At 47.4% G+C, this 25353-nt stretch overlaps 1 protein-coding gene, 1 long non-coding RNA gene and 1 pseudogene across 5 annotated transcripts in view; 1 reads left to right on the top strand and 2 right to left on the bottom strand.

Annotated features, from left to right (window-relative positions):
- Window positions 1-13310, bottom strand: part of FOXK2 (forkhead box K2) — a 78891-nt gene extending 65581 nt beyond the window's left edge. For 3 of the 4 annotated variants that reach the window (XR_008997525.1, XR_005029930.2, XM_036910764.2), the window contains exon 1: window positions 12805-13308. Coding sequence is in view for 2 of the 4 variants with exons in the window: in XM_036910764.2 (XP_036766659.2) it covers window positions 12805-13217 (413 nt within the window). In the remaining 2 variants the exon portion in view is untranslated. Of the gene's footprint in view, window positions 1-12804 lie in introns of all 4 variants that reach the window. The other variant, XM_057501897.1, reaches the window with a different exon arrangement.
- LOC130683631 (coiled-coil domain-containing protein 122-like) lies at window positions 5374-12474 on the top strand (annotated as a pseudogene).
- A 10251-nt stretch (window positions 13311-23561) lies between the features above and the next one.
- Window positions 23562-24627, bottom strand: LOC130683629 (uncharacterized). The gene is made up of 2 exons (XR_008997524.1): window positions 24397-24627; window positions 23562-24133 (listed from the first exon to the last, which is right to left on the bottom strand). It is a non-coding gene; the product is annotated as an uncharacterized LOC130683629 (long non-coding RNA).
- Window positions 24628-25353: the final 726 nt, after the last annotated feature.

Raw genomic sequence — 25353 nt, 5'->3', positions numbered from 1 at the left:
TGGAAACACCAAAGACCCCGAATAGCCAAAGCAATCCTGAGAAAGAAGAATAAAGTAGGGGGGATCTCACTCCCCAACTTCAAGCTCTACTATAAAGCCATAGTAATCAAGACAATTTGGTACTGGCACAAGAGCAGAGCCACAGACCAATGGAACAGACTAGAGAATCCAGACATTAACCCAGACATATATGGTCAATTAATATTTGATAAAGGAGCCATGGACATACAATGGCGAAATGACAGTCTCTTCAACAGGTGGTGCTGGCAAAACTGGACAGCTACATGTAGGAGAATGAAACTGGACCATTGTCTAACCCCATATACAAAAGTAAACTCAAAATGGATCAAAGACCTGAATGTAAGCCATGAAACCATTAAACTCTTGGAAGAAAACATAGGCGAAAACCTCTTAGACATAAACATGAGTGACCTCTTCTTGAACATATCTACCCGGGCAAGGAAAACAACAGCAAAAATGAGTAAGTGGGACTATATTAAGCTGAAAAGCTTCTGTACAGCAAAAGACACCATCAATAGAACAAGAAGGATCCCTACAGTATGGGAGAATATATTTGAAAATGACACATCCGATAAAGGCTTGACGTCCAGAATATATAAGGAGCTCACACGCCTCAACAAACAAAAAACAAATAACCCAATTAAAAAATGGGCAGAGGAACTGAACAGACAGTTCTCCAAAAAAGAAATACAGATGGCCAACAGACACATGAAAAGATGCTCCACATCGCTAATTATCAGAGAAATGCAAATTAAAACTACAATGAGGTATCACCTCACACCAGTAAGGATGGCTGCCATCCAAAAGACAAACAACAACAAATGTTGGCGAGGCTGTGGAGAAAGGGGAACCCTCCTACACTGCTGGTGGGAATGTAAGTTAGTTCAACCATTGTGGAAAGCAGTATGGAGGTACATCAAAATGCTCAAAACAGACTTACCATTTGACCCAGGAATTGCACTCCTAGGAATTTACCCTAAGAACGCAGCAATCAAGTTTGAGAAAGACAGATGCACCCCTATGTTTATCGCAGCACTATTTACAATAGCCAAGAATTGGAAGCAACCTAAATGTCCATCAATAGATGAATGGATAAAGAAGATGTGGTACATATACACAATGGAATACTACTCAGCCATAAGAAAACGGCAAATCCAATCATTTGCAGCAACATGGATGGAGCTGGAGGGTATTATGCTCAGTGAAACAAGCCAAGCGGAGAAAGAGAAATACCAAATGATTTCACTTATCTGTGGAATATAAGAACAAAGGAAAAACTGAAGGAACAAAACAGCAGCAGAATCACAGAACTCAAGAATGGACTAACAGGTACCAAAGGGAAAGGGACTGGGGAGGATGGGTGGGTAGGGAGGGATAAGGGGGGGAGAAGTAGGGGGGTATTAAGATTAACATGCATGGGGGGGGTAGGAGAAAAGGGAGGGCTGTACAACACAGAGAAGGCAAGTAGTGATTCTACAACATTTTGCTATGCTGATGGACAGTAACTGTAAAGGGGTTTATAGGGGAGACCTGGTATAGGGGAGAGCCTAGTAAACATAATATTCATCATGTAAGTGTAGATTAGTGATAGCAAAAAAAAAAAAAAAAAAAAGGCAGTTCCTGTGTGGTAACCTCCAACGAGTTCTACACAAGGGTATAAAGGGCATATAAAAGTGTAGGCAAAGGGTCTGTTTGTGTTTATACAGAGGATCAAAGCCTAATTGGGCTACCCCGAAAATGAACTAAGATACGATATGAAAAAGAACTTCCAACATCTGCACTCTCTGGAAGACTCATGCCAGAAGATGATCATCAAAAAACCCCAACAAAGATCCACGCACTGCTACAGCTGTAGATGCACTCATCCCACCAGTTCCTGGACTTGCCATGGGAATGAGGAAGGAGACATCTAAGCTGGCCTGTGCATACAGTAAAACAACAAAATTGGACTGGATCTATACTGTTGGAACTCAACCAAGAATTTGGAGAAGTGCAAATTGTAGCGCTCCAAAGTCTTACAACTACAGACTATTTACTGTTAAAAGAACATAAGGGATGTGAACATTCCCCAGGAATGGGTTGTTTTAATTTGTCTGATTTCTCTCAGACTGTTCAAGTTCACTTGGACAATATCCACCATATCATAGATAAGTTTTCACAAATGCCTAAGGTGCCTAACTGGTTTTCTTGGTTTCACTGGAGATGGCTGGTAATTACAGATATGCTTTGGTTATGTAACTATACTCCTATTATGTTAATGTGTGTGTGCAATTTAAGTAGTAGCTTAAAACCTATACATGCTGAAGTTACTCTACAAGAAGATATATCAAAGAAATAATCAATCTTCCCATGTTTTCTTCCGCCTGCTACTTCTATAGCTTTTCTTCTTCCTTCCTAATTACAACCCTTAAATAGAATTCGTGCCTCATATCAAATTTACCGAGTATCATAACTCCTCCAAGTGGTAAAGATACCTCAAGACAAATGCTGGGCATAGAAGCCACAGGGCATAAATATGCAAAGAAGTAAAAAGCTAACTTTTTCAAACAATAAGGCTTCTCTCTCACTTACCAACTTCACATTTCCCTGTATGGCCCCGGAAGATGACTGGTTAGCCAGAGACGGGTAAGATTCCTCAAGGGAGGAACAACCTAAGACAGGCACAGTCGCAGGGGGGCCATCAGGTGAGAAATTGGGGATCAACAGAGGTGAGGCTTAGAACCTCACCCCCCCGTTCTGAGAGAAATCTTCTGCATACGTGGATGTTTTATTGCCCTGGTCTAGCTTGGATTAACACATAGTCTACAGGCACACACCTGATCATCTACATGTGCTCTCTTACAACACTAAACTATGTTTTCTACCTTTATCTTGTATCTACCTACCACTTCAGCATTTTATTAAAAATAATAATAATAAAGAGAGAAATGTGGTATCCACATATAAATCAAGTATAAAAACCAAATGAGTATTCATATTTGAACTGACTGTTTAGAGTTCATAATGCATGAGCAAAACCGAAAGTTTCTGTGATGACTGCCCTTGTACTGTTCACTATGTAACTTATTCATTATGTAAGAATTTGTTCTACATGTAAAAACTTGTTTGTTATGCCTCAGAAGATTGGAGACTGACAAAAATTAGGCTTGGGGTGGATTAATGCTTGTGCATTGAGCATTGACTCCCCTATACAGAATTTTATTGTTGTTAACAACCATTTGATCAATAAATATGAGAGATGCCCTCACAAAAAAAAAAAAAAAAAAAAGGACAGACTTCCAATGGTAAAATAAATTAGTAACCGGGATGTAATGTATAGCATAAGGAATATAGTCAAGATATTGTAACAGCCTGGTAGGGTGATAGCTGGAACCTAGAATTATGTATATAAATGTTCTACCACTGTGTTGTACACTTGAAACTCATGTAATGTAATACTGTGTGTCAACTACCCTTCAATAAAAAATAATTATTTAAAAAAAAAAAAAAAAAAGTGTAGGCAAAGGGTCTTTTTGTGTTTATACAGAGGATCAAAGCCTAATTGGGCTACCCCGAAAATGAACTAAGATACGATATGAAAAAGAACTTCCAACATCTGCACTCTCTGGAAGACTCATGCCAGAAGGTGATCATCAAAAAACCCCAACAAAGATCCACGCACTGCTACAGCTGTAGATGCACTCATCCCACCAGTTCCTGGACTTGCCATGGGAATGAGGAAGGAGATATCTAAGCTGGCCTGTGCATACGGTAAAACAACAAATTTGACTGGATCTATACTGTTGGAACTCAACCAAGAATTTGGAGAAGTGCAAATTGTAGCGCTCCAAACTCTTACAACTACAGACTATTTACTGTTAAAAGAACATATGGCATGTGAACAGTCCCCAGGAATGGGTTGTTTTAATTTGTCTGATTTCTCTCAGACTGTTCAAGTTCAGTTGGACAATATCCACCATATCATAGATAAGTTTTCACAAATGCCTAAGGTGCCTAACTGGTTTTCTTGGTTTCACTGGAGATGGCTGGTAATTACAGATATGCTTTGGTTATGTAACTACACTCCTATTATGTTAATGTGTGTGCGCAATTTAAGTAGTAGCTTAAAACCTATATATGCTGAAGTTACTCTACAAGAAGATATGTCAAAGAAATAATCAATCTTCCCATGTTTTCTTCCGTCTGCTACTTCTATAGCTTTTCTTCTTCCTTCCTAATTACAACCCTTAAATAGAATTCGTGCCTCATATCAAATTTACCGAGTATCATAACTCCTCCAAGTGGTAAAGATACCTCAAGACAAATGCTGGGCATAGAAGCCACACGGCATAAATATGCAAAGAAGTAAAAAGCTAACCTTTTCAAACAATAAGGCTTCCCTCTCACTTACCAACTTCACATTTCCCTGTATGGCCCCGGAAGATGACTGGTTAGCCAGAGACGGGTAAGATTCCTCAAGGGAGGAACAACCTAAGACAGGCACAGTCGCAGGGGGGCCATCAGGTGAGAAATTGGGGATCAACAGAGGTGAGGCTTAGAACCTCACCCCCCCTGTTCTGAGAGAAATCTTCTGCATACGTGGATGTTTTATTGCCCTGGTCTAGCTTGGATTAACACATAGTCTACAGGCACACACCTGATCATCTACATTTGCTCTCTTACAACACTAAACTATGTTTTCTACCTTTATCTTGTATCTACCTACCACTTCAGCATTTTATTAAAAATAATAATAATAAAGAGAGAAATGTGGTATCCACATATAAATCAAGTATAAAAACCAAATGAGTATTCATATTTGAACTGACTGTTTATAGTTCATAATGCATGAGCAAAACCGAAAGTTTCTGTGATGACTGCCCTTGTACTGTTCACTATGTAACTTATTCATTATGTAAGAATTTGTTCTACATGTAAGAACTTGTTTGTTATGCCTCAGAAGATTGGAGACTGACGAAAATTAGGCTTGGGGTGGATTAATGATTGTGCATTGAGCACTGACTCCCCTGTACAGAATTTTATTGTCGTTAACAACCATTTGATCAATAAATATGAGAGATGCCCTCACAAAAAAAAAAAAAAAAAAAGGACAGACTTCCAATGGTAAAATAAATAAGTAACCGGGATGTAATGTATAGCATAAGGAATATAGTCAAGATATTTTAACAGCTTGGTAGGGCGATAGCTGGAACCTAGAATTATGTATATAAATGTTCTACCACTGTGTTGTACACTTGAAACTAACGTAATGTAATACTGTGCGTCAACTACCCTTCAATAAAAAATAATTATTTAAAAAAAAAAAAAAAGAATACTATCCAAAACGCTAATTGCTTTCATTAAAGCCTTCCTTATTTTAGAAACCCCTTTTCTTCATCCCCCTCCTCCACCAAAAACAACTCTCCTCAGCAAAGCAAAAATCGTTGTATTTTTACAGTGGAAAAAATCTGCTGTTACTACGACAGCCTCATCTTCTGGAATATGCTCTACTTCTGAAGCTGTAGATCTAGGTGGGACCTGCTGGGAAATGAAAGCCAGGAAGTGGGGAGCCAAGTCTGACTAGAATCCCATCCCTAGATGATGAGCACTTGAGAACGCTCATCTCACTGTAATGCCAGAACGGGTCAGCAGGAACGGGTACACATATGTTGGATATGTACCAAAGCGACGGTTCTGTTCCATTTTCAGAGGGTATGAACATATCCCCACCTTGGAAGACAAGCGGAGGAGTAAAGTCAAGTGAGTAGGTAAGTTTCAGCGCGATGAGGAGGAGGGAACACTTTACTTCCCTGCCCCTGACAGGGAGCGAGATGCTGACAGGTTAGTCCTGAGAACGGGCTGTGACCCACCACTCCTGGGGTGACCTGAGCACCTCTGCGGGCCCAGAAGGCACCCCGGTGGCACTCAAGGCCTGCAGGGGAGCCGAGCTGCAGGTCCTCACTGACCCCCAAGAAGAGACAATGGTCCAAGTTCCAGAAGTATATATGTTCATCATACTTCAATAAAAAGGCAGTTTAAAAAAGAAAAACAGCGCGGCCCACTGAGCCCACGCTCAGCGGCCCCGTCAGGGAAGAACAGGAACCAGAGCCACCGAAGGGCCCTGTGGCCGGAGCCAAGTGGGTCAGCAGGCAGGAGGCCAGGAGGCGGCAGGCCCCGGAGGGTGCAGGGCGGCACAAGTAAAGGTAAACCAAAAAGGGGAAAAGCAGCACAGAAGAATGTCAGTCCACAAAGAAAGGAAGAGTCATAGAGTTCCTGAAGAAGAATGAACTTCATGAGCTTGAAAAACAAACAGCATCTGTTTCTGCAGAAACTAAAGAAACAGAAAGGCAAATTTATCAACAAGATGCCACCATAGAAAATACCAAGCTTCAGTGTGGAAACCTGTAAACTCAAATCAAATCTTTACATACAGAAAATGTAAAGCTTAAATTTGATACAGAAGCAGCCCAAGAAGACTTTGAGGAACACATGCTAAGATATAATGAATATTATGCAAAAATGAAAGTATAAAAAGATAGTTTGGAGAGGTAGAAAGCAAATGGTCATTCATGACTGAACTCCATGAAAAACGAGATCTTGTTAAAAAACTAATGAAAATGAAAGAGGAACTTACACAAGATTCCCAAAATCCAGAAGGAAACCAGATGAAACAAGTACAGGAAGACATTACAAAGCTAAAGGATCAAATTATAACTGTAAAAGAATCTATCACTGAAAAAACTTGTTTTCTTGAGGAAGAAAAAAACACCCATGAAAAATTAAGAAAAGAAATAGAGGTACAACGTAAGAGATATGGTGCAATTCTTAAGCGTTTGCACTGTCAGGCTCACAAACTTCAGTCAAACAGAAGACAATGGCAATGGAACGTTGAACTGGAAAAAAACGCAGCTGAACTAAGAAAACGCATTGGAATGAAAGATTAATATGGCCACAGAGCAATGTAGAGCACAGACTGCCTGCAAAAATTATGGGACATAAGGATTAGCAAATCCTTTGGATTCTTAACAGCCAGCATTCACTGTCAGCGGTCTGTCTTAATGAAAGATGCATTTTCTTTTTTTTTTAATCAGTCACGTTTCAAAGTGCCTTCCAACCCTACAATTGATAGCAGTAGACAGACAATAGTTATGTTTACAGAACAATCGTGGAAGACTGTGAGTATTTTCTAAGATACACTGTACTCATGAATGCCTGTTTATAAACATAAGGCCTTCACCAGCATATGAAGTAAAAATTTAGAAAAAAAACACTTGAATTACAATGATTTTAAAATTGTTAAGATATTTTAAGTGGTTGTTTCAGAACTTTTTGTTACAACTTGCTTTTTTACCACTGCCTTCATAATAGTCCATAAAATATATTGGCATTTACAGTATGTTATTATATCTTCAATGCTTCAGATATTTTACTGTTTTCTCCTTTATGCATAAGGTAGCAATCATTTTTTATTAGGTAACATATTTTTTAAGTGCATAAAAATTTTTATTCATTTTTCTATCTGTGAATTTCTTTATTAATATTTTGTGACTAAACTGAAAGTATAACATTGTGTAAGGCAAACATTCCAGCTCTTAAAAGAATACTAATCAATATAAAAAAAAACAGTATTTTGTAAATTACAAAGATCTTAGATTGGACAGCGAAGCCATCCTAAATTTCCCAAACAACAGCCAGGCCAACAGCATTAAAGAACAAGTCCCCTTCAAATGATACCACAAACAGGCACAGCTTCTAACCCTCCCCTCCCTGGCTCGGTGCGCACAGCTGGGGCACTGTTCCCTCTCCCCTCAGCCAGGGGGTGCTTGTGGTGAAGCTGCAAACTTTTGAGGAAAAAAAGCTGCAAAGACGTCAGACAGGAGCCAGACCAGAACAGAGGCTCTGGAAGGGAGGGCACCCCCAGATGGACCTCTCCCGGCCCCCCTGGTGGACACCACCAACCACCTCCCACAGCTGTCTTTACCTTTAGGTCCTGGCAGGTTGGAGGCATAGACAACTTCTCCTGGCTGAAGAACTTCAAACTCTGCTCACTACTCCAAGAGGCCCTCAATCAATTTACTGCACGCATGTGTGCATGTGTGTTGAGCTATGAGCAAGCTGAAGAGCACTGGCCCTTGAGGACATTTTCATACTCATGTCACATGAGAGCCTCATGGGACTCTCCACACCAGATCGCTGGATGGACAAGACACCCGGGGCCTGATGTCTAGCGCATGGGCACGGTGCTGTACCACACAACTTCAACAGGTACCATCCCTGTATTACCCACGAGGAAACTAAAACTCAGGCAGGTTAAGTGGCAGGCCTGGAATCTGGCTCGAGTCTGTCCAGCTCCACAGCCCATCCTCACTGTTTCCTGACGCAACCAGATGGCACAAAAACGACCGTTACAGGTGACAAATCCCATCATGTAGGTTTGTTTCACAAAGTGTACTAGAAATTCAAATTATTTTAAATCTTAACTATCTTAAACTACTCATTTAGTAAACATTAAAATAAAACAAAGGTTCACCACTGGAAGAACTTCTAAATACTAGGTGAAGTAGAAGCAAGCAGGTTTTTGGTTATTTTTAACTTAGGGAAGTAACAATTACGCTAAAATAGCTGCACTGTGCTCCTAGTCTACAAATCAGTGGTAAAAATGTATCTCAGTTTGCTAAATGAATGCATATTGTGGCTTTTAAAGAAAAATACATAATAGTCAAGAAAAGCAATTAATTTGTACACTGAGCACTTTTCAAAGCACTCTGCCCCTCTTCCTGTGCACCTGCCACTACATGATGCCAACTCCTGGGTCCTGGAGTCCAACCATCCTGGACCCCAGCTCTCAGCTCTGCTTATAAGCTGGTCAGTCTCAGGTAATAAAGGAAGGTGTTTCAGCCAACCCTGCAGACCTAGAACAAGAAAACTTGCCAGACCTCACTAGTGGCTCTGCTCAGGTCTTCAAGCAAGACATCAAGATTTATCTTCTCTTGGGAACCCTGTCCTCCTGCACATCTTACCTGTCTGTTTTGTGGGGTGACAGGGCCTCTGCTGGTTCCATCTCTCCATGGTTCCCTCGCCCACTTCACCCTTTTGACCCACAAGGTTTCCAGTCCTCCCGACCCTAATCTGATCTCTGCTCTCTTCACAATACCATCCCCCACCCCACACACTTCTCACACCTCCACTCCCAACCTTGCTTTGCAGCCCCACATTCAGCCTTCTTCATCCTCCAAAATGTGTCCTGACCACCAATCCCACAGCTCCCCTAGGAATGTGACACTGCAGGTCACTGTCCTTTTCACAAGGCTGTCTCCTCTCTTGGCACTACCCTTATTTCCCTCTTTTGGTACCAGTATTCTCTGGGAACCTCAGTTCTGCCTCATCCCCACTTCTAAGCAGGATTGGGTCACTGTGAGTTCCTTCGGTTCTTTTCTGGAGTCTACCTGCAAAGGTCCAGAAGCCACTGTTTGCTCGCCTCTCTCCACTCCTCACCTCAGAGGATGCCATCTCTGATTTAATAAGAAAGTCTTCAAATGTGACATTACCAAAATTGATATGCAAGTTTTCAAACATGCCATATAAGAAAGAAGGTACTGCTGTATCATTACCTGGCAGGCAGTTAAATTAGCATAGGAATAGGGTCACTCTTCTACATAAGCACCACTGCAGTTCTGCATGTTAAATAATTCCAGGCAATAGTAAATTCAAGTTGTTCTATTTATATTTGGCTGTTAGATATTCTAGGATCTTACTAATCAAAAACACGTCAAATTCACTCGACATTTCAAAGTATAAACTGTTGGAGTTGCTTATTTTTATTTATTAATCATACTTAGTCTGCTACCATGGCAACAAAAGCAACACCACAGGGAGATGATCCTGCCCAGCAGATCCTCCTGAACACCTCCCTGCACACTCAGGCAGGACACAGGTCCTTAGACAAGCAGGACCTGTCCCCAAATGGACCTTCTCCATTCTGTCCCCGACTACTGTGAAAATGCTCCCCCACCAGGTCCAGACAAACTTCCCTCCACAGGCAGCCCCAAGGCCCCTTCCAGCCAGAATTCCACCTTCTCTGGAGCCAACCAGGCTCCATCTGCCTACTACCAGAAGCCCCAACAGATGGCCCCAGGGTCTCTCACTGAGCCTGCCCCACAGAGACCCTAGACCCCAACACCTGTGCCGACGGGAAGTCAAGAAAAATGCCACCCCGTATATTTGACCGAATATTAAGGATTTGTGGAAATACTTATTTTCTAGAAAACCACCAGCCCTGGCTCTCCTGGGCACATTCAGCGCCCCCACACACGGGCCGGTCCACGCTGGGCATGGGCCTTACCAACCACCATGGAAAAGGCACTTGTATTCCCAAACCATTCACAACACGACAGCCAACATACAGGATCATAGTCCTCATCTTTTTCTAGCCCCCCAAATTAATACACAATTTAGTATTTCAATAAAATGATGAACCATATTTTAAGTCTAAACCACTTATGTAGTCTTCCAAATTCTGGGTGGATAAACTTTTAATACTAACTACAAAATGTAAATTCATTTTAAAGTTGAGCTGGAGTAAAATCATTGTCATTCAAGTATGAGGCCAAACATGGGTTTTGTTTTCTTTTTTTAACTGTACAGTGACTTTCAATTCAACTGGCAAATCTGAAATAAGCAGTTATGAGTATTTTAATCTCTGCCTAACTGCTCTAAATTATGTGTGCTTTTTAACTGACACAATCTCATTTTTTAACTTAAAAAGAACTTGTAACATAAAATTGAGCTTAACTTCAAGAAAAAGACTTTCAAAACAATTTATCTACATTTAGCTAGTACCAACTCTCTTTACAGTTTATCCCATTAACCTGTATTTGTTACCACCCTACACCAAAAATTTGGAAATGATGCCTTACAAAAAAAGAGGTGCTGCAAAGTGCTACCAGTTGTCCAATTCTTCCACAGTATAAAAATACCAAACTCCCTTCTGTGAAAAAAGCCACTCACCCCTGTCACTATGGGCAGAGGTTCCCAGGCCCATAACATAATCAGGGCTCATGGTAGCCTTGGTGGACCCGGGACTCTCCGCTGTGTACAAGCTGGAGGTGAAGGTCAGAGGCCTGGCCTCCACCCTACAGTCTTTCTTTCTTACTCATCACTTTCTTCTGCAAGTCTCACTCCACCCTCAAAAAGTCTGAATTATGTGCCCTCATAAAAAGGTAAACATATTTCCACGTTTAGCATGTCAACACAAATGGTTTTGACTGAATGGCAATAAGAGGATTTTCTTCAAGAAACCTCAAATCCTGGAAATAAAAAGAGACTATCCTTTGTTGTGACATCAAGTTATTTGTAAACAACAAACTGTCAGATTAAAAGGCAGCTCTCAGGCCCTGCCATTGATTTTAAAAGCGTACAGTATAAACACACATGAATAGCATTTTGGTTTGAAAATAATGTTCTCTGAAAGGCTCCCACCAAGGTTTAGGAACTAGACGGTGCAGCGATCCAGGCTAATCAATAGCACAGAACATTCGTACAAAAATCACAGAATTAAGAAAAGCAACAGCTCGTAATTACTGACGAGCGTCTCCAACAACTGAGAGCAGTTAAAAATTCCAGTTTGTGGACAAAGGCTCTGCTTGCAATGATCTTGAAAGGAGCCCCTGAGGAGTAATTAGCATTTCCTAAAGAGCTAGTTTATTTTTCAAGCAGAGTAAATGATAACTTAAAAAAGCTCTTCTGCAGTAGGACTGACACTTCCCCACGAAGCTCACTTAACTGACTCTATAATTTCTAAATAATCAACTTTTTAAAAAAGTTATGCTAAAAGTATCATTCTCCAAAAATTGTAAGGTTCAGAGGATAGATATAAAAATTCATCATGCTTGACGCTTTCAATTTTTAGGCTACCAAAAATACAAGAGGGAAAGAGAAGTCCCCGCAGTTTAAAAAACAAACACTCTTGAAATAGTTCACTACTGAAAGTGGGTAGAACAAAAAGGAAGTAACAGACAACCTAATCAGTTAAGAAGACAGAGATTCTAGTTTTTGGCAGTTCATCAACTGGAGCTGTGAACATTTCTGCTCAGGACTACGTACATGCTGTTCGTGAGACACATATGCAAACTCCCCAGCGCACAGAAACCCTAGAAAACGGCCCGCGTGCACAGGTGCCTGAGCCTCGAGCTTTGCCAGGTGAGGCCGGCGTCCCGTGCTGGGCTGCGGTCTGTGCCCCGGTCGTGGGGCGGGGGGATGGGGCGGGGGCGCCGGGGCCTCGTATCGGGACCTGGCTCGATGGTGGATGAAGGTCTGGTCGCAGGTCGGCGGAATGAGGCCAGGGGACGTGGTCTGGGTTCTGGCTGCGGGTGGGACGCACAAGGCCGGGCCTCGGGGTCGGGCCGGGGCTCCGGGTGTGCGTCCTGATCCGCGTCCTACTTGTCGGTAGGACCGAGGCCCAGAGTCGGGGGAGGGGGCGGGGGGGGTGCTGGGTCCCAGTGGGGGTCCTGGCAGCAGACCGGGGTGGTGGTGGGGGGCCTGGAAGTGGGCAGAACAAAAGGAAGTAACAATCTATTATCAGTTAAGAAAATAAGAGGTTTCCGTTTTCGGCAGTTCATCAACGGGAGTGGGTCCTGAACCGGGTCCTCCCGCTCGGGGGTCGGGGGTCGGGGCCTGGACCTGGTCCTGACTGTGGCTCGGGGGTCGCGGTCTAGGTGCCGGCGGGCCGCGCGGCTGCGGTCGAGGGTGGCGCTCCCGGCCCCGCCGGCCAGGCCGCAGCGCGCGCCCGCCCCCGGCCCCACTCACACACGCGGCAGCTGCAGCGGCGGCGCCCCGCGCCTCTGGAACACGCCGTCCACGAACACGCCGTTCTTGCCAAGGCAGCGCAGGTAGAAGTCGCCGCCGGCGTCGGGCCCTGGCGGCGCGCACGGCTCCAGGGCCGCCCCGCCATGGCCGCCGCCGCCCGGGGGCGTGAAGATCTCCAGGTGGCGCCGCGAGATGAAGCTCGAATGGCCCATGCTCACGTCCACCGAGCCCTGCGACGAATTGCGCCCGATGGTCACCGAGCGCTTCTTCATCAGGTACTCGAACTCGCGGCCCTCGAGGCGCGCCACGGCCCAGCCGCCTGGCGGGGACCCGCCTCCCGCGCCCCCGCCGCTCCCGGCCCCGCCGCCCGCGGGAGGCCCGCCCGCGCCCGGGAGCGCCGCGGCCGCCGCCATGGGCCTGCGAGGGCCCGGGCCGCCTTCCGCCGCAGCCGCCGCCGCCACGGAGCTGAGGGCCGCGCGAGGCCGCCGGCCGGCGAGCGACGAGCGGCGGCGAGGGGCGGGACACGCGGGGCGCGCTGCGAGCCGGCGCCGGGCCCGCTGACGGACGGCCACGCTCGCCTATGGGGGCGACGCACGGCATGGGGCTACCGGAGGCGGACCAATGGCGAGGCACGCCGGCTGGACGCCCTCACGCCCGGCCGCGGCGCCCGGCGCAGGCGCGGCTTCAGGCGACCTGGAAAACGCGGGGCGGAGCAGAGCTCCGGGGAGCCGCGGAGCAGCCCCCGGCCAGGCGGGGGCGGGGCCGGGCGGTGGGTCAAGGTCGTCGCGCGCTGGGCGAGCGGGGCGGGCGTCCGTCCTGAGCAGCGGGGCGCGTGCCCGCGGTGCTAGCGGCGCGCTTCGCTCTGCTCTCACCCGCACAGGGCTGGGAACTGCTTCTGCCAGCGGCGGTTCGGTTCGCCGCCGGCCCACGCGGGGCGGGAACTCGCGAGTGCGGTGCCAGGGCTGCACATCCCACACCCCAGGGCGGGCGCCAGCGGTTCGGCGGGTAGTCAGCGCGCCGGCCGCGCTGCGTCGCCGTCAGTCCCGACACCGACGGCGGCCGCCGGGATCTGGGGTCCGCGGTGGCCTCGCAGAGCCTGGTCGGGGGTCTGCGGTGGCCTCAAGAACCTGGGCCAGGCCGGGCCAGGGGCCAGGGGCCGGGGCGGAGTGGGCAGCGGCCTCGCAAAGCCGGGAGCGGGTTGCCGACTGCTGGTGCACAGGGCCGGCGTGGGCAGCGGACAGCCGGAGAGAGAGTGTCCTCTGGGCCGGAGCCGCCGGACAGAGCCCCCGGGGGGAGGCGTTGGAGCAGCCAGTTTGCTAGTTTCTTCTTTCCATGTGTGCGACTCATTCTAAGAGAAATGGGAATGAATGTGTTCCTCTGAATGTACCATTTATTGCCACCTATGTGTCTGCAATTATAGTACAAACTGCTCTGAACCACAAGTGTGCCAGAACGTCCTGGACAAAAAATAGCATTTCATTAAATGTTTATATATTGAAGACACGTTAGGTGATGTTGAGACAAGTATGTAAATAATTGGGGAATTCTCTCATTTAAAAACAAAACAGTCCTTCGAATGAAACTACTTATGATCGATTATAATGAGTGTTTCCGAATTCCTGTTGATAAAGTGGCTGTGGAGTGTGTTGTCCCAAACTCCTGGGGCCCGGTGGTCTGGGCCCTGGCTTTGGCTTAGTGCGCACAGTCCGGGGCACCCACCACTCCACCTGGTCGGAAGTTTCATTGTGATAACGTTGCTGATGGAGTTTGCAGCAGCGCTATATGCTTAAACTTATACGAGGTATTGGAAGTGTCCACCTACTTTTCACGTGCTTTCCTCAACACAGAGCGTCCACCATTTGCAGGGAACCCGGGCCTGCAGATGTAAAGAGCATGAGCTTGTAGCATTGCACCAGTGTGTCTCAGTTGTACCCTTACTATGTCGACACAAGCACATTGGTAAGAAGATGGGCAATGCCAGGCCTAAGGCAGGTAAAAATGGAAAGGCACACACAGTTTTAGAAGGAAAGAAGTCACCAAGTTCTGGGACAGTCAGGCAAGGCTCGCACCGGCACAGGCATCTGTTCCAAGTGCTTGGTAAGCATGCGCTGTATACCAGGCCAGGTCAGGGCTGGACAGACAGCAGTGAGCGCTCTGGGCAGCCACTCCCCAGCCTGTGTGAGAGGAGGAAGACCAGAAAGAAGCCAGCATGCAAGCCCATCATCTGAGGGAAGAGCAGCCCTGGTCGGTGCTCATGAGGGGGCAGCATCACATTCTTTACGTAAAGGAGCTGATAACAGATACAGAGGACTGCCCAGGCCCCAGTTTTACAAAGGTTTCATCTTTCATCCAGGACGTGTGCTGAGCATCTGGTACGTCCCAGACACAGGTGCAGTAAGAGAGCTTGACCAAGGGGCACCTTCCCCATGGTACCTGTGGAGGACACCCACCCGGCACACACGTGAGCACACACGGCACAGCCTAAGGGCAGCACTTAGTTGGCGACCAAGGGAAGGGCACTGGCTGAAGGACAGGAGCCAGGCTCCACCACGGCCTCTGGGCTAAGAGCAAGGGCGATGGCCCTGGGGCGGGAATATGCTGGGTGCATCAGAGGCAAGAGAAGACCTTGACAGCGGCATTTCAGAGGGCCTGCTGCTCTGCCTGGCTGTGCATGAAGTGAAATGGGAAACCACAGGGCATTTCAAGTGAGGAGTAACATGATCCAATTTAACTTTTAACAAGATCAACCTGTTTGCTGTGTGGAACAAAACTGAGAACAGGGAGACCCGTTTGTGCGTCCTGTAATGATTCAGGCTACAGAAAAAGGTAGCTGGACCCGCAGTCCTCGTCCTCAAAGCTTTTTGCATAAGTACCCAATAATAGCAAAATTTTCCATCATGTTTAAATAGTTGCAATTGATGTAATTTCCAAATATTGTAAGTATCGACTTTTAAAATAAAACCATGATATCATTCCTTAAATGTATCAAATAGATCCTGAATGCTCTTGTGATTTGAAACCCATGTATGTTTTATAAACCTATAAACAATCTCTTCTTAAAAGTTCTATTAAATCCTTTTCTCCTAAACTAATTTCCATTCAAATTCTCCCACAGATTTTTTTTATTAGGGTATCACTGATATACAGTCTTAGGAAGGTTTCACATGAAAAAAATGTGGTTACCACATTCACCCATATTATCAAGTCTCCGCCATACCCCACTGAAGTCACTGTCCATCAGCATAGTAAGATGCCACAGAGTCACTGCTTGTCTTCTCTATGTTACACTGTCTTCCCCATGACCCCACATACACCATGTGTACTAATCATAATACCACACAATCCCCTTCTCCCTCCCTCCCCAACTGCCCTTCCCCACCCCTCCCCTTTAGTAACAGCCAGTCCCTTCTTGGAGTCTGTGATTCTGCTGCTGTTTTGTTCCTTCAGTTTCTGCTTTGTTCTTATGCTCCACAGATGAGTAAAACCATTTGGTACTTGTCTTTCTCCGCCTGGCTTATTTCACTGAGCATAATACCCTCTAGCTCCATCCACGTTGTTGCAAATGGTAGGATTTGTTTTCTTCTTACGGCTGAATTGTATTCCATTATGTATATGTACCACATCTTATCCACTCATTTAAATAGTGCTGTGATAAACATAGGGGTGCGTATGTCTTTTTGAATCTGAGAACTTGTTTTCTTTAGGTAAATTCCTAGGAGTCCTGGGACAAATGGTGTTTCTGTTTTTAGTTTTTTGAGGAACCTCCATATTGCTTTCCACTCATCCACAGATTTTATTCTAAATACAACAAGTGTTTACACTTGAACCTAATTTATTGATAATCCTATTTTTTATCCATGGAAAGAGAGACATGCATATACATACATAAATTAAATTTGAAATTTCCTGTGAACATAAGCCTCATGCTACAAATATTTCTCCTGGATTAAATTAGTATTACAACTATTAGCAACATGTAATTGATCAAGTCAATAGAAATATATGCAAGTTTTGATTAAGACTAAAACATTGAATTATATTGTAGATTCATTTCTTAATAATGTGTCTGGGGCTTTTCCCAGACATCCAGTGATGAGAATCCCTAAGTGGAGCAGAGCACATAATCAGTATTAAGCCTACTTATTCACAAGTGTGCAGCCGTGAATGGGACCAGAGCAGCCAGCTGGTCTGTGAGCCTCTTCTGATTACTGGGGCCCCGGGAGAGCTGAACAGACCCCGGAGGCCTTCCAGGGCAGGAAGGTGTGGGAGCAAAGGGCTGCGTCTCAGTGCCCCGTGGACAGCTGCCACACCAGTGAGGCCTCACCCTGGGTGAGGCCTGCACACAGGAGCAAAGGAAGAGCCAGGACACCTGAAAGGAGGCGCTCATGGACGTTGCGGACAGACTGCGTGCAGCTGGAGAGAGGAGCTTTCAGAGTCCCATCAGTAGAAGTCATCAGAATCAAAACTCAGAGGAAAAAAATGTGAAAATGAGAAAAAAAAGATGATGAAAAGCGGAGTATTAAGGACTGTGGGGCGAGATCAAAGGGTCTGGTGTCCATAAAGTAGGACGCCCAAAGGAAGGGGAAAGAAAATGGAAAACTATTTAAGGAGAGAATATACAAGAATTTTACAAACTGATGGGAACTTGTAAACCCACAGATCCAAACAGTTCAGCAAACCTTCAAAAGGACAAATTCAAAGAACAATAACGTGGAGGCACATCATGGTCCAACTGCTGAAAACTAAAAATAAAGATAAAAGTCCCAAGCTAGAGGAGAAAGGGGTCGCATTCTGGGAGACTCAGCAGGATGCCCCCCGAGCCCTGGGGCCAGAGACGGAGACGTTGTCAGCCGGTCGCTGAAACAGGCATCCTGAGGCCAAAACCAACACCGAACAGACACTGTCCTTCAGCATTTAAGTGATGAAAGACATTTCAGATAAACAAAAGCAGAAAAATGTTGTCAGCAGACCCAGCCTTCAAAAAAATGCCAAAGTAGGTTCTTCAGGCCAGAGGAAAACGGTCCCAGATGGAACCCCAGGCCCACACTGAGGGACGAAGAACACCTAGAAAGGTGACTAGGGGTGTGTCTGTAAAAGACAAACTTCTTCAAAAGGTTTTTGAATGAATGCTTAAAGCAAATTTTATGATAATGCGTTGTGGGTTTTAGAGCAATGCTGTCCAGCACAACTTCCTGCACTAATGTGCCTGTCGGATACAGAAGCTGCTGCCCTTCAAATGTGGCTAGTGTGACTGAGGAGCTGAGTTTTAAAATTGTATTTAACTGTAATTAATATACCTTTACACTTAAATAGCCACATTATACAGAACAACCTATAGAAAGAAAAAAAGAAGAGAACAGAGTAAGAGGAGAGTTTATGTTATTTCCCTGTTTTAAGTTTCTTATGTGGTTGATGAAGTAGAATAATACCATTTCAAAGTGGATTGTGATAAAGCAAAGGGTATAAACTATAATTTCTAGACCAACCACTAAAATAAGTATATATGTACATACAATGTGTTATATATATGTATCAACAAACACTATAGAGGAGATAAAACGGAATTTTAAAGTACATGAATGACCCAATAAAAAGTAAGAAAGAAGGAACAGAGCAGATGGGACACATTTGGAACAGCAAGGTGGTGGCTACGTCAATCGCCATATTAAATCTAAGTGCATAGAACAGCACGAGTAGAAGTCAAAGACTTTATAGACTACATGAAAAGAAAAAAACAACACCTAACTAATGAGTTTACAAAACACATTTTAAATCTTTAGACTAAGACAAGCTGAAAGGACCAGGATAGAAACAGGCGTCGTCACAACACGAATCACGAGAAAGCTGGCTTCACTAACGGCAGATGAGGAGACCTTAAGGGAGGACTGTCACAGAGAAGCGGTCTGGCATGATGTAAGGGGTCACCTCGTCGGTAAAACGCAAGAATCCTAAGTGTATGGAATAGCATAACTTCCAATGTTCAAAGCAAAACTGACAAAACCCAAAGAAGAAACAAAAGAACCCACGGATACGGCTTCAGATTTTAACCCTTCGCTATGTAGTTAACAGAACAAGCAGGCAAAGCTTAGATTTAATATGACGATTGACGTAGCCACCACCTTGCTGTTCCGAATGTGTCCCATCTGCTCTGTTCCTTCTTTCTTACTTTTTATTGGGTCATTCATGTACTTTAAATGTCTGAAAGAAACAGAGATTCAAACAAGGCCTGGCCCGTCCAGGGTTGACGTCGGGACCTCCTGATTGGAGAGCACGGTGGCAGTTGTCGGTCCAGGAACTGCTTTATGGACCCGCAGGTTCTGACACAGGCCGTCCTCGTGGGATCTGTCCCGCTGTCTGACGGATGCTCTGACTGCCCACGTGTTACTCCTGGGCCATGGGGCAGAGAGAGGCTGGCTTGCCCATGTCAGTACAGCCGGTCCTGCTCTTCATCACCTGGCTCAGAGAAGCAAAAGGAAGGCTTCCTCTGTGCGTGTCTCACAGTAAAAAGGGGTGCTTATCAGAGTTATAATAACTGTGGATTTTGATACTAAGATATAAAAATTCAGAGCAAATCCAGTTCTGCACCTGGCTTCACTGAACAAAACAATGCGAACAACTTGTGGTTAAAAGTCCTGTGGCCCTAAGAATCTAACACGATGTTTCATGATGCTGTTGCCTTACTGAAACACTTTCAGAGTGCACCCAGTAGGGCCAGTCCCGCAGTCTGCATTTCCTGCCCCCAGGGACCTCCGCCCAGCTCCTGCTAGGGTTTCGCGTTTCTTCCTGCTGCTCCGGGCGGTGTGCGCAACCCAGCCTGCGGCCTGCGTGTGCCCTACCCCATGCCAACCGCTACTGCCCCATCTGTGTCCGCAGTCCTTTGTTCACGCCGTTCACCATCCTGTACCAGGCACCCTCTTCCCCGGGTGTCCAGCCTCCTCCTCTAGCTCCAAGTGTGCCCTCCTTGCGGCAACTCCGCACACTCTCCCGGCCCAGGACTGCCTGTGCATGGGACATGTTAGCACCGTTTGGCACTTCGTACCTCACTCCCTTGTGGTGTCTCTGGCTGCCTTGCTTGCATTGTTATTTTCTTTCAGTCACTCTTCCCCTGAGTGTGCCTCGTCTGCCTGGAATGTGCCAACACATTCCTGATTGAATTATATTCTAAACAAATGAGAGCCTCAGATAAAATAAATACCAATTTTAAAAAGAAAATGCAAAAGAAAACCCCTTAAATTTACTGATGCCAACTGGACCCGAAATTGAGAGCTTTGAAGGCCTCCTACCTCCAAATCTCTTCTCCACAGACCCCTCCTGGGGGCTTCGGAGCCCCTAAGGCACGTTCCCACCCTGTGTCATCCTGGGGGTTGTCCAGATGTACACCCTGCTTACGCATCACAGAAGCCATCACACACATGGCTTCGTGTATCTACCGCTTTGGTCACAGCCATGCTCCCAGAAACCAGGCCCTGCACAGCTCTCTGTGTGCCTCTGTGTCCCAAGCCGTATTCGTCTACATTTAAGAACACTGGGGATGGTCTTGGAGGGAGACAAGGCATGAAGCCAGTGGCCTTGTGGTGGCAGCAACCCAAGGCCTGTATCCAGTTGCCTGGTCTGGCTGAGTCCCCTCCTGGGTTACCTTCCTGGGTCTCTGTGCTGAAGCTGGTATCCCCAACCACACACAGAAAGCACTAGGGCAGACACAAACTGTCACTTCAGGGCCACACCCCCCTCACCCTGCACCTGTTGCCCAGGGCCTCCTGCTCTTCTCAGTGTCTGGGTATCCCCGTCCTCTGTCTTCTGGGCATGAGACCTCAGGTGGGCTTTGACTCGCGGGCTGTCCCTCACTGATCACTCAGTCACTCACTCATCTGCTCAGCAAACGTTCCTTGTCCCTGGCTTGTGCTGGGCTAGACGCCAAGGGTGCACCGTGTGCAGAAAGGACATGCCAGGCCGGGGAAGGGGGCAGCCTTGATGCCGGCCACCGGCGAGCCTTGCCTGACCAGCAGCAGGAGGTCCCTCACACATGCCCCTGCCCACCCCCTAACATACATGCCCAGAACCCGCTACCACGGCCCCGCCGTCAGCCACCCAGGCCACCTGCCGTGCAGTGAGAACTGCCCCTGCTGGGAGCCGCCTGGCTGCCTGGCCTCCTGATCCCCAGCCCACACCCCCTGCACGTGTGTTCCCTGACAGCACTCAGCCCGAGGGGGAGCTCCTGACCTCAGCGCTGGCCTGAGGCACAGGGAGCTCGGGAAATTGGGGGCAGGACTGAATGATCATTCCAATCCGTCACTCAGCTCCTGGGAAGCCAGAGGCTCCGTGTGAAAACCTCCCCTAACCTGGAGGCCCCTGGGTTGGAGGTGGGCAGTAGACGAGAAAGTAGGCCTGTGACATGTGCCCCAAAGCCAGGGAAACTGGAGAGGACTCTGATGGGAAACAGCGAAACTATAAAAAAATAGTAAATGCCTTGACCCACTGAGTACATGTGAGAACCCAGCTAATGGAAACAATCCGAAATAACTCTAAACAAACCTGGATTCATTTTAGAGCCATTTCAGTCTTACATCTGTGAAGAGCTACATCCCTAGGAGACCCAGGACTTTACATAGGAAACAAGAAGCCTGCAAACGGACCCTGCCTCTAACAAATAAGCTGCAAGATGAATGCCACACTTCTAAGAAGTGGGCAGAGGAGGTTTCTCGTGCTGGAGAATGAACTGCAGGCCAGCGAGGAGAAGCCAGAAGAGGCCACGTGCTTGCAGACTAGCGCTGGGGGCCTCAGAGGAAGAGCAGCAGGACCTCTCCAGCTGTCACACAGATGCAGAGATGATTGCCGATGTGCCTGCACGCACGGGTCGGTGTGCCAAGCTCTGTTCTGAGGTGGCGGAGAAACAGGGTCACCCCAATAGCAGTAAGCACCCCAGGATTGTGGTCTCTACTGCCACCTGTAATCGAAGCACCAAGGCTCTTTGGGGAAATGTTAAGGAAATGCCACAGCATTTTCCAAGTTATCCACACCTCCCAAGCCCTCAGTGAGGCCGGCCTTTTTGGTCACAGCCCCACTACAGGGTGCGTTCCATTTCCCCAGTGGCTAACGATGCTGCCACGGTCAAAGCAAGGGTTTCCTGGTCACTGGTGGTGTTTTCAGGACAAAGAAACGTGTGTGCTGAGGGGGATTTGGTGGAAGTGAGGGGACCTGGAGGTGCAAGTGGGTCAAGGGAGGGAGGGAGGAGCTGGGTCTCCAGGGGCCAGAGCCGAAATTTCAAGATCAAGTCTATGGTGATAATGGCTCCTGCTGCTACTAGCAACACCAGGCCAGTCACAACTATCCTTCCTGACCTCTTAAGAGCACCCGATGCTGTTCTGGACATGTCATGCACGCTGACTCACTAATTCCCCCAGCCACCACAGATGACCTTGAGCTTTTCAATTAGGAAGATGGGAAGCAGGGCCTGGTGCCTGGGGTGGAACCTCTGCCTGAAGTGGGCTGGGAGGGAAGGTCAGACACCCAGCCCTGAGGCCCCCAGGCAGGGCTGTGTCCACATAGCCCTCCTGGAGGTGGCACTGAGGTGGACTTGGGGATACATGGAAGAGGGTGTGGGGCATGCACGTAAGGGTCTGCAGTCACTCTGGCCCCACTGTACTATGGCCAACTGCCTGAGCATTCACCTGTGCAGAGGCTGCCCCCAGGAACAAGCTGGGTGGGAGGAAACAAGTTTTGAAATACTCTGGGCCAGCACATAGTCTGTGCAACATGCCCCAACATCAGATGTCCCAAGGGGCAAAGGACCTGACCCCTTGAATGTGGATGGTGGGAGCGCTTGTGTAGGAAGATGTCTTGCACAAGTGGCCCTCGTTGCTTCTGCCTCTCTGAGTTTCTCAGAACATCCAGGCTTGTAGGGTGCCCACCTGGAGCAGAACCACTGATACACACAACATGTGAGAAGTCACGTCTTTGCAGCTAGACGTTGCAGACCAAGCCAGCATACCTGAAGCACCTTGTGCTGATAGAGACTGGAAGTTTCAGAAAAAGATAATGACACAGCAAAAGGACCCGAAGAAACGTGGTTCCAGTGACAGAGCCCCTTCTTCCTTCACACACTCCACAGGAGGGCACTGCATGCTGTGTCTGGCTATTTTGTTACACAACCACGAAGCTCAATACGACATGGGGCAATTCTAACACACATTTCAGCTGCACATGTTTGCCTGAAGGTCAGATTAACTTTGTATGCCTTTTTAGAATTATGGATCATACCAAAATTTGAACACGACCAGCAGGAAATATTTCACTGGAAGAAGGAAAAAACGGAAAAGAAAAAGTCTGCTAGAAACTTCGAAACATCCAAAGTGTGTCCCAATGGAAATAAAAACACCGACAAAGTTATGAAGGAAAAGAATCATGATAGCTAAGAAAACACAGGCAATGAACATGAGAGCATAGAGATGAAAGAGCATGAGAATGGAGATATTCCTAAACTGGAAGCCAAAAAGCAGAAGGAAGATGATGGTAACACGGGAAACCACAGTCATCCAGCCAGCAAGATGCACAGCGGCCAGACCTGCTGGGTTTGAAGCTGACTTCACTGGGTACTAGGATGTTTCATTACACCTGCTTCCATGATCAACGAATCCCCCCAACCCCATTTCATGAAAAACTCATTTGTCCAGAATTCTGAGCCAATTTACAGAGAATCAGCAAACATACTATGTATGGATAAAAGAGAGGCTTCCTGAAACATTCTGAAAGAATTACTATTTTTTTTTTTTACCTTCAACAGACATTTATTTCCTCCTTTTTTTTTTTTTTAAAGAAATTACTATAATTAATAAATGAATTAAACCAGTTAGACATGGTACACAGACAATATACAAATACCAATGATATTTGAAAGAATTATTTTTTAACAGGAAAATGCTACATGACATTAACTAGTTTGTCCCCAAATCAAACTTCGCCTGTTTTGCTTTGCTTGTACACGTTCTCATGGTGACAGCCGTCACTCGCATCCGTGAACACCTGAAGGGCTCCCCAGAGACTGCGAGGATGGCGCCCGGCAGGGGCACGTTTACTCGGGTCGCACGCAAATCGCATGAAAACATAGTAGGCGCCTTCTCGGAGGGCGGGGCCGATTCGTGAAGGTGAGTGAACCATGAACTCAGAAACCAGCTTCCATTTCTTCTGATTCCACTCGCAATACTGCAATCAATAGCGACATAAGCTCACAGGAAGCCATCCTGAGGCCACAGCAGACAGACCAGCCCCGCACCTGGACACCTGAGGAGCTTCAGCTCATACAGGAGAGGTCTGGATCCGTCTGAGAGCAATCCTAAAAGTTAATGCAGCATTACCAACAACAATGCACAGCCAAGACAATCTTTTCTAAACTATTAATGATAAAAATAAAAATTTAATCAACCTTGCTAAAGGGAAGTGAATTAACTTTCTAGTCACTCTAAAAAACAGTATTACAAAATCATTGCCATATTAAGAGGTAAAGTCTGCATCCAAAAATTCAGGAAAAAATAGGGAGGTGTGTCAGGTAGCTCATTAGTGACGTTTCCCTCATTGCAGGCAGTTTGTGACACTTACCAGCTTTGCACCATTTGCAAGTTGTGTCTACTTTTCTTATCCTAATATTCCCCTTCATTCTAATTTTGTATCCTTTTTCTTAAAAAGGGAGCCCCTAACTGCACAAGCTTGTGGCCCACCCAACCTGCCCTAGACCCGGCGACGACCGCGGGCCATTGGCCCGCACGGCGCACGACGGCCGCCAGGGCCCCCGCCGCAACCCCTGCCCTTCGGGAAGCCCTCGCGCCCCGCGCCCCGCGCCGCCAGGTGCGCATGCACGAACGTGGGCTCGCCCGCGTCGCGACCCGGACGTACGCAGAGCACGTGATCGGGCGCCCACGTGACGTCGTACGGCCGCGGCGGGCGCTCGGAGCCGAGCCGGGTCCCGGGGGGCTGAGGACCGGCGCCGGACCTGGGCTCCGAGCGGGCATCGGTCGGGTGCGGTCGTTGCCTGGCTCCGGAACCTCACCCTCGAGGAGGCACGAGGAGCCCGCGCTCCGCCGCGTTCTGGGGCCGCTGCCTCTGACGCCGAGGCGTCGCGAGCGCGGAGCCCGGGGCCGCGGGAGATCGGGAGGCCCCGGGCCGGGCCCTGCAGGAAAGGGTCACGAAGGCACTGTCGTCGGGGCGCACGGCCGGCCGCTAAGATGTGAGCGGGAGCCCCGGCAGGGCGGGCGCGGGGGGAAGGCGCCCGCACCGCCCCCCTCCTCCCCACGCCGGCTTGGGGCCGGGGTTCGCCTGGCTGTACGAGGGGGGCTGGAGCGTGACGCGCGTCTGTAGACGACCCCACCCACCCGACTGAACCTGTTCCTCAGTGGAGGCCTTTTGATGAGCTTTCACGTGGACGGTGAATCTTGAATTCTGGGCTCCCTCCACAGCTCATCAGCCAGGCTCTCTGAGAGCGACCCTCCAGTCTGCTCTTAGCGAGGCGCCGCGCCGGGGAATCGATGGGGTGTGCTGCTCTGGGGGGTTCCCGCCGTC

Source organism: Manis pentadactyla, chromosome 4 (assembly GCF_030020395.1).
Source record: "Manis pentadactyla isolate mManPen7 chromosome 4, mManPen7.hap1, whole genome shotgun sequence".
Taxonomy (NCBI): Eukaryota; Metazoa; Chordata; class Mammalia; order Pholidota; family Manidae; genus Manis; species Manis pentadactyla.
Note: the sequence above shows the minus strand (reverse complement) of the source record. Positions and strands in the feature narration are given on the sequence as shown.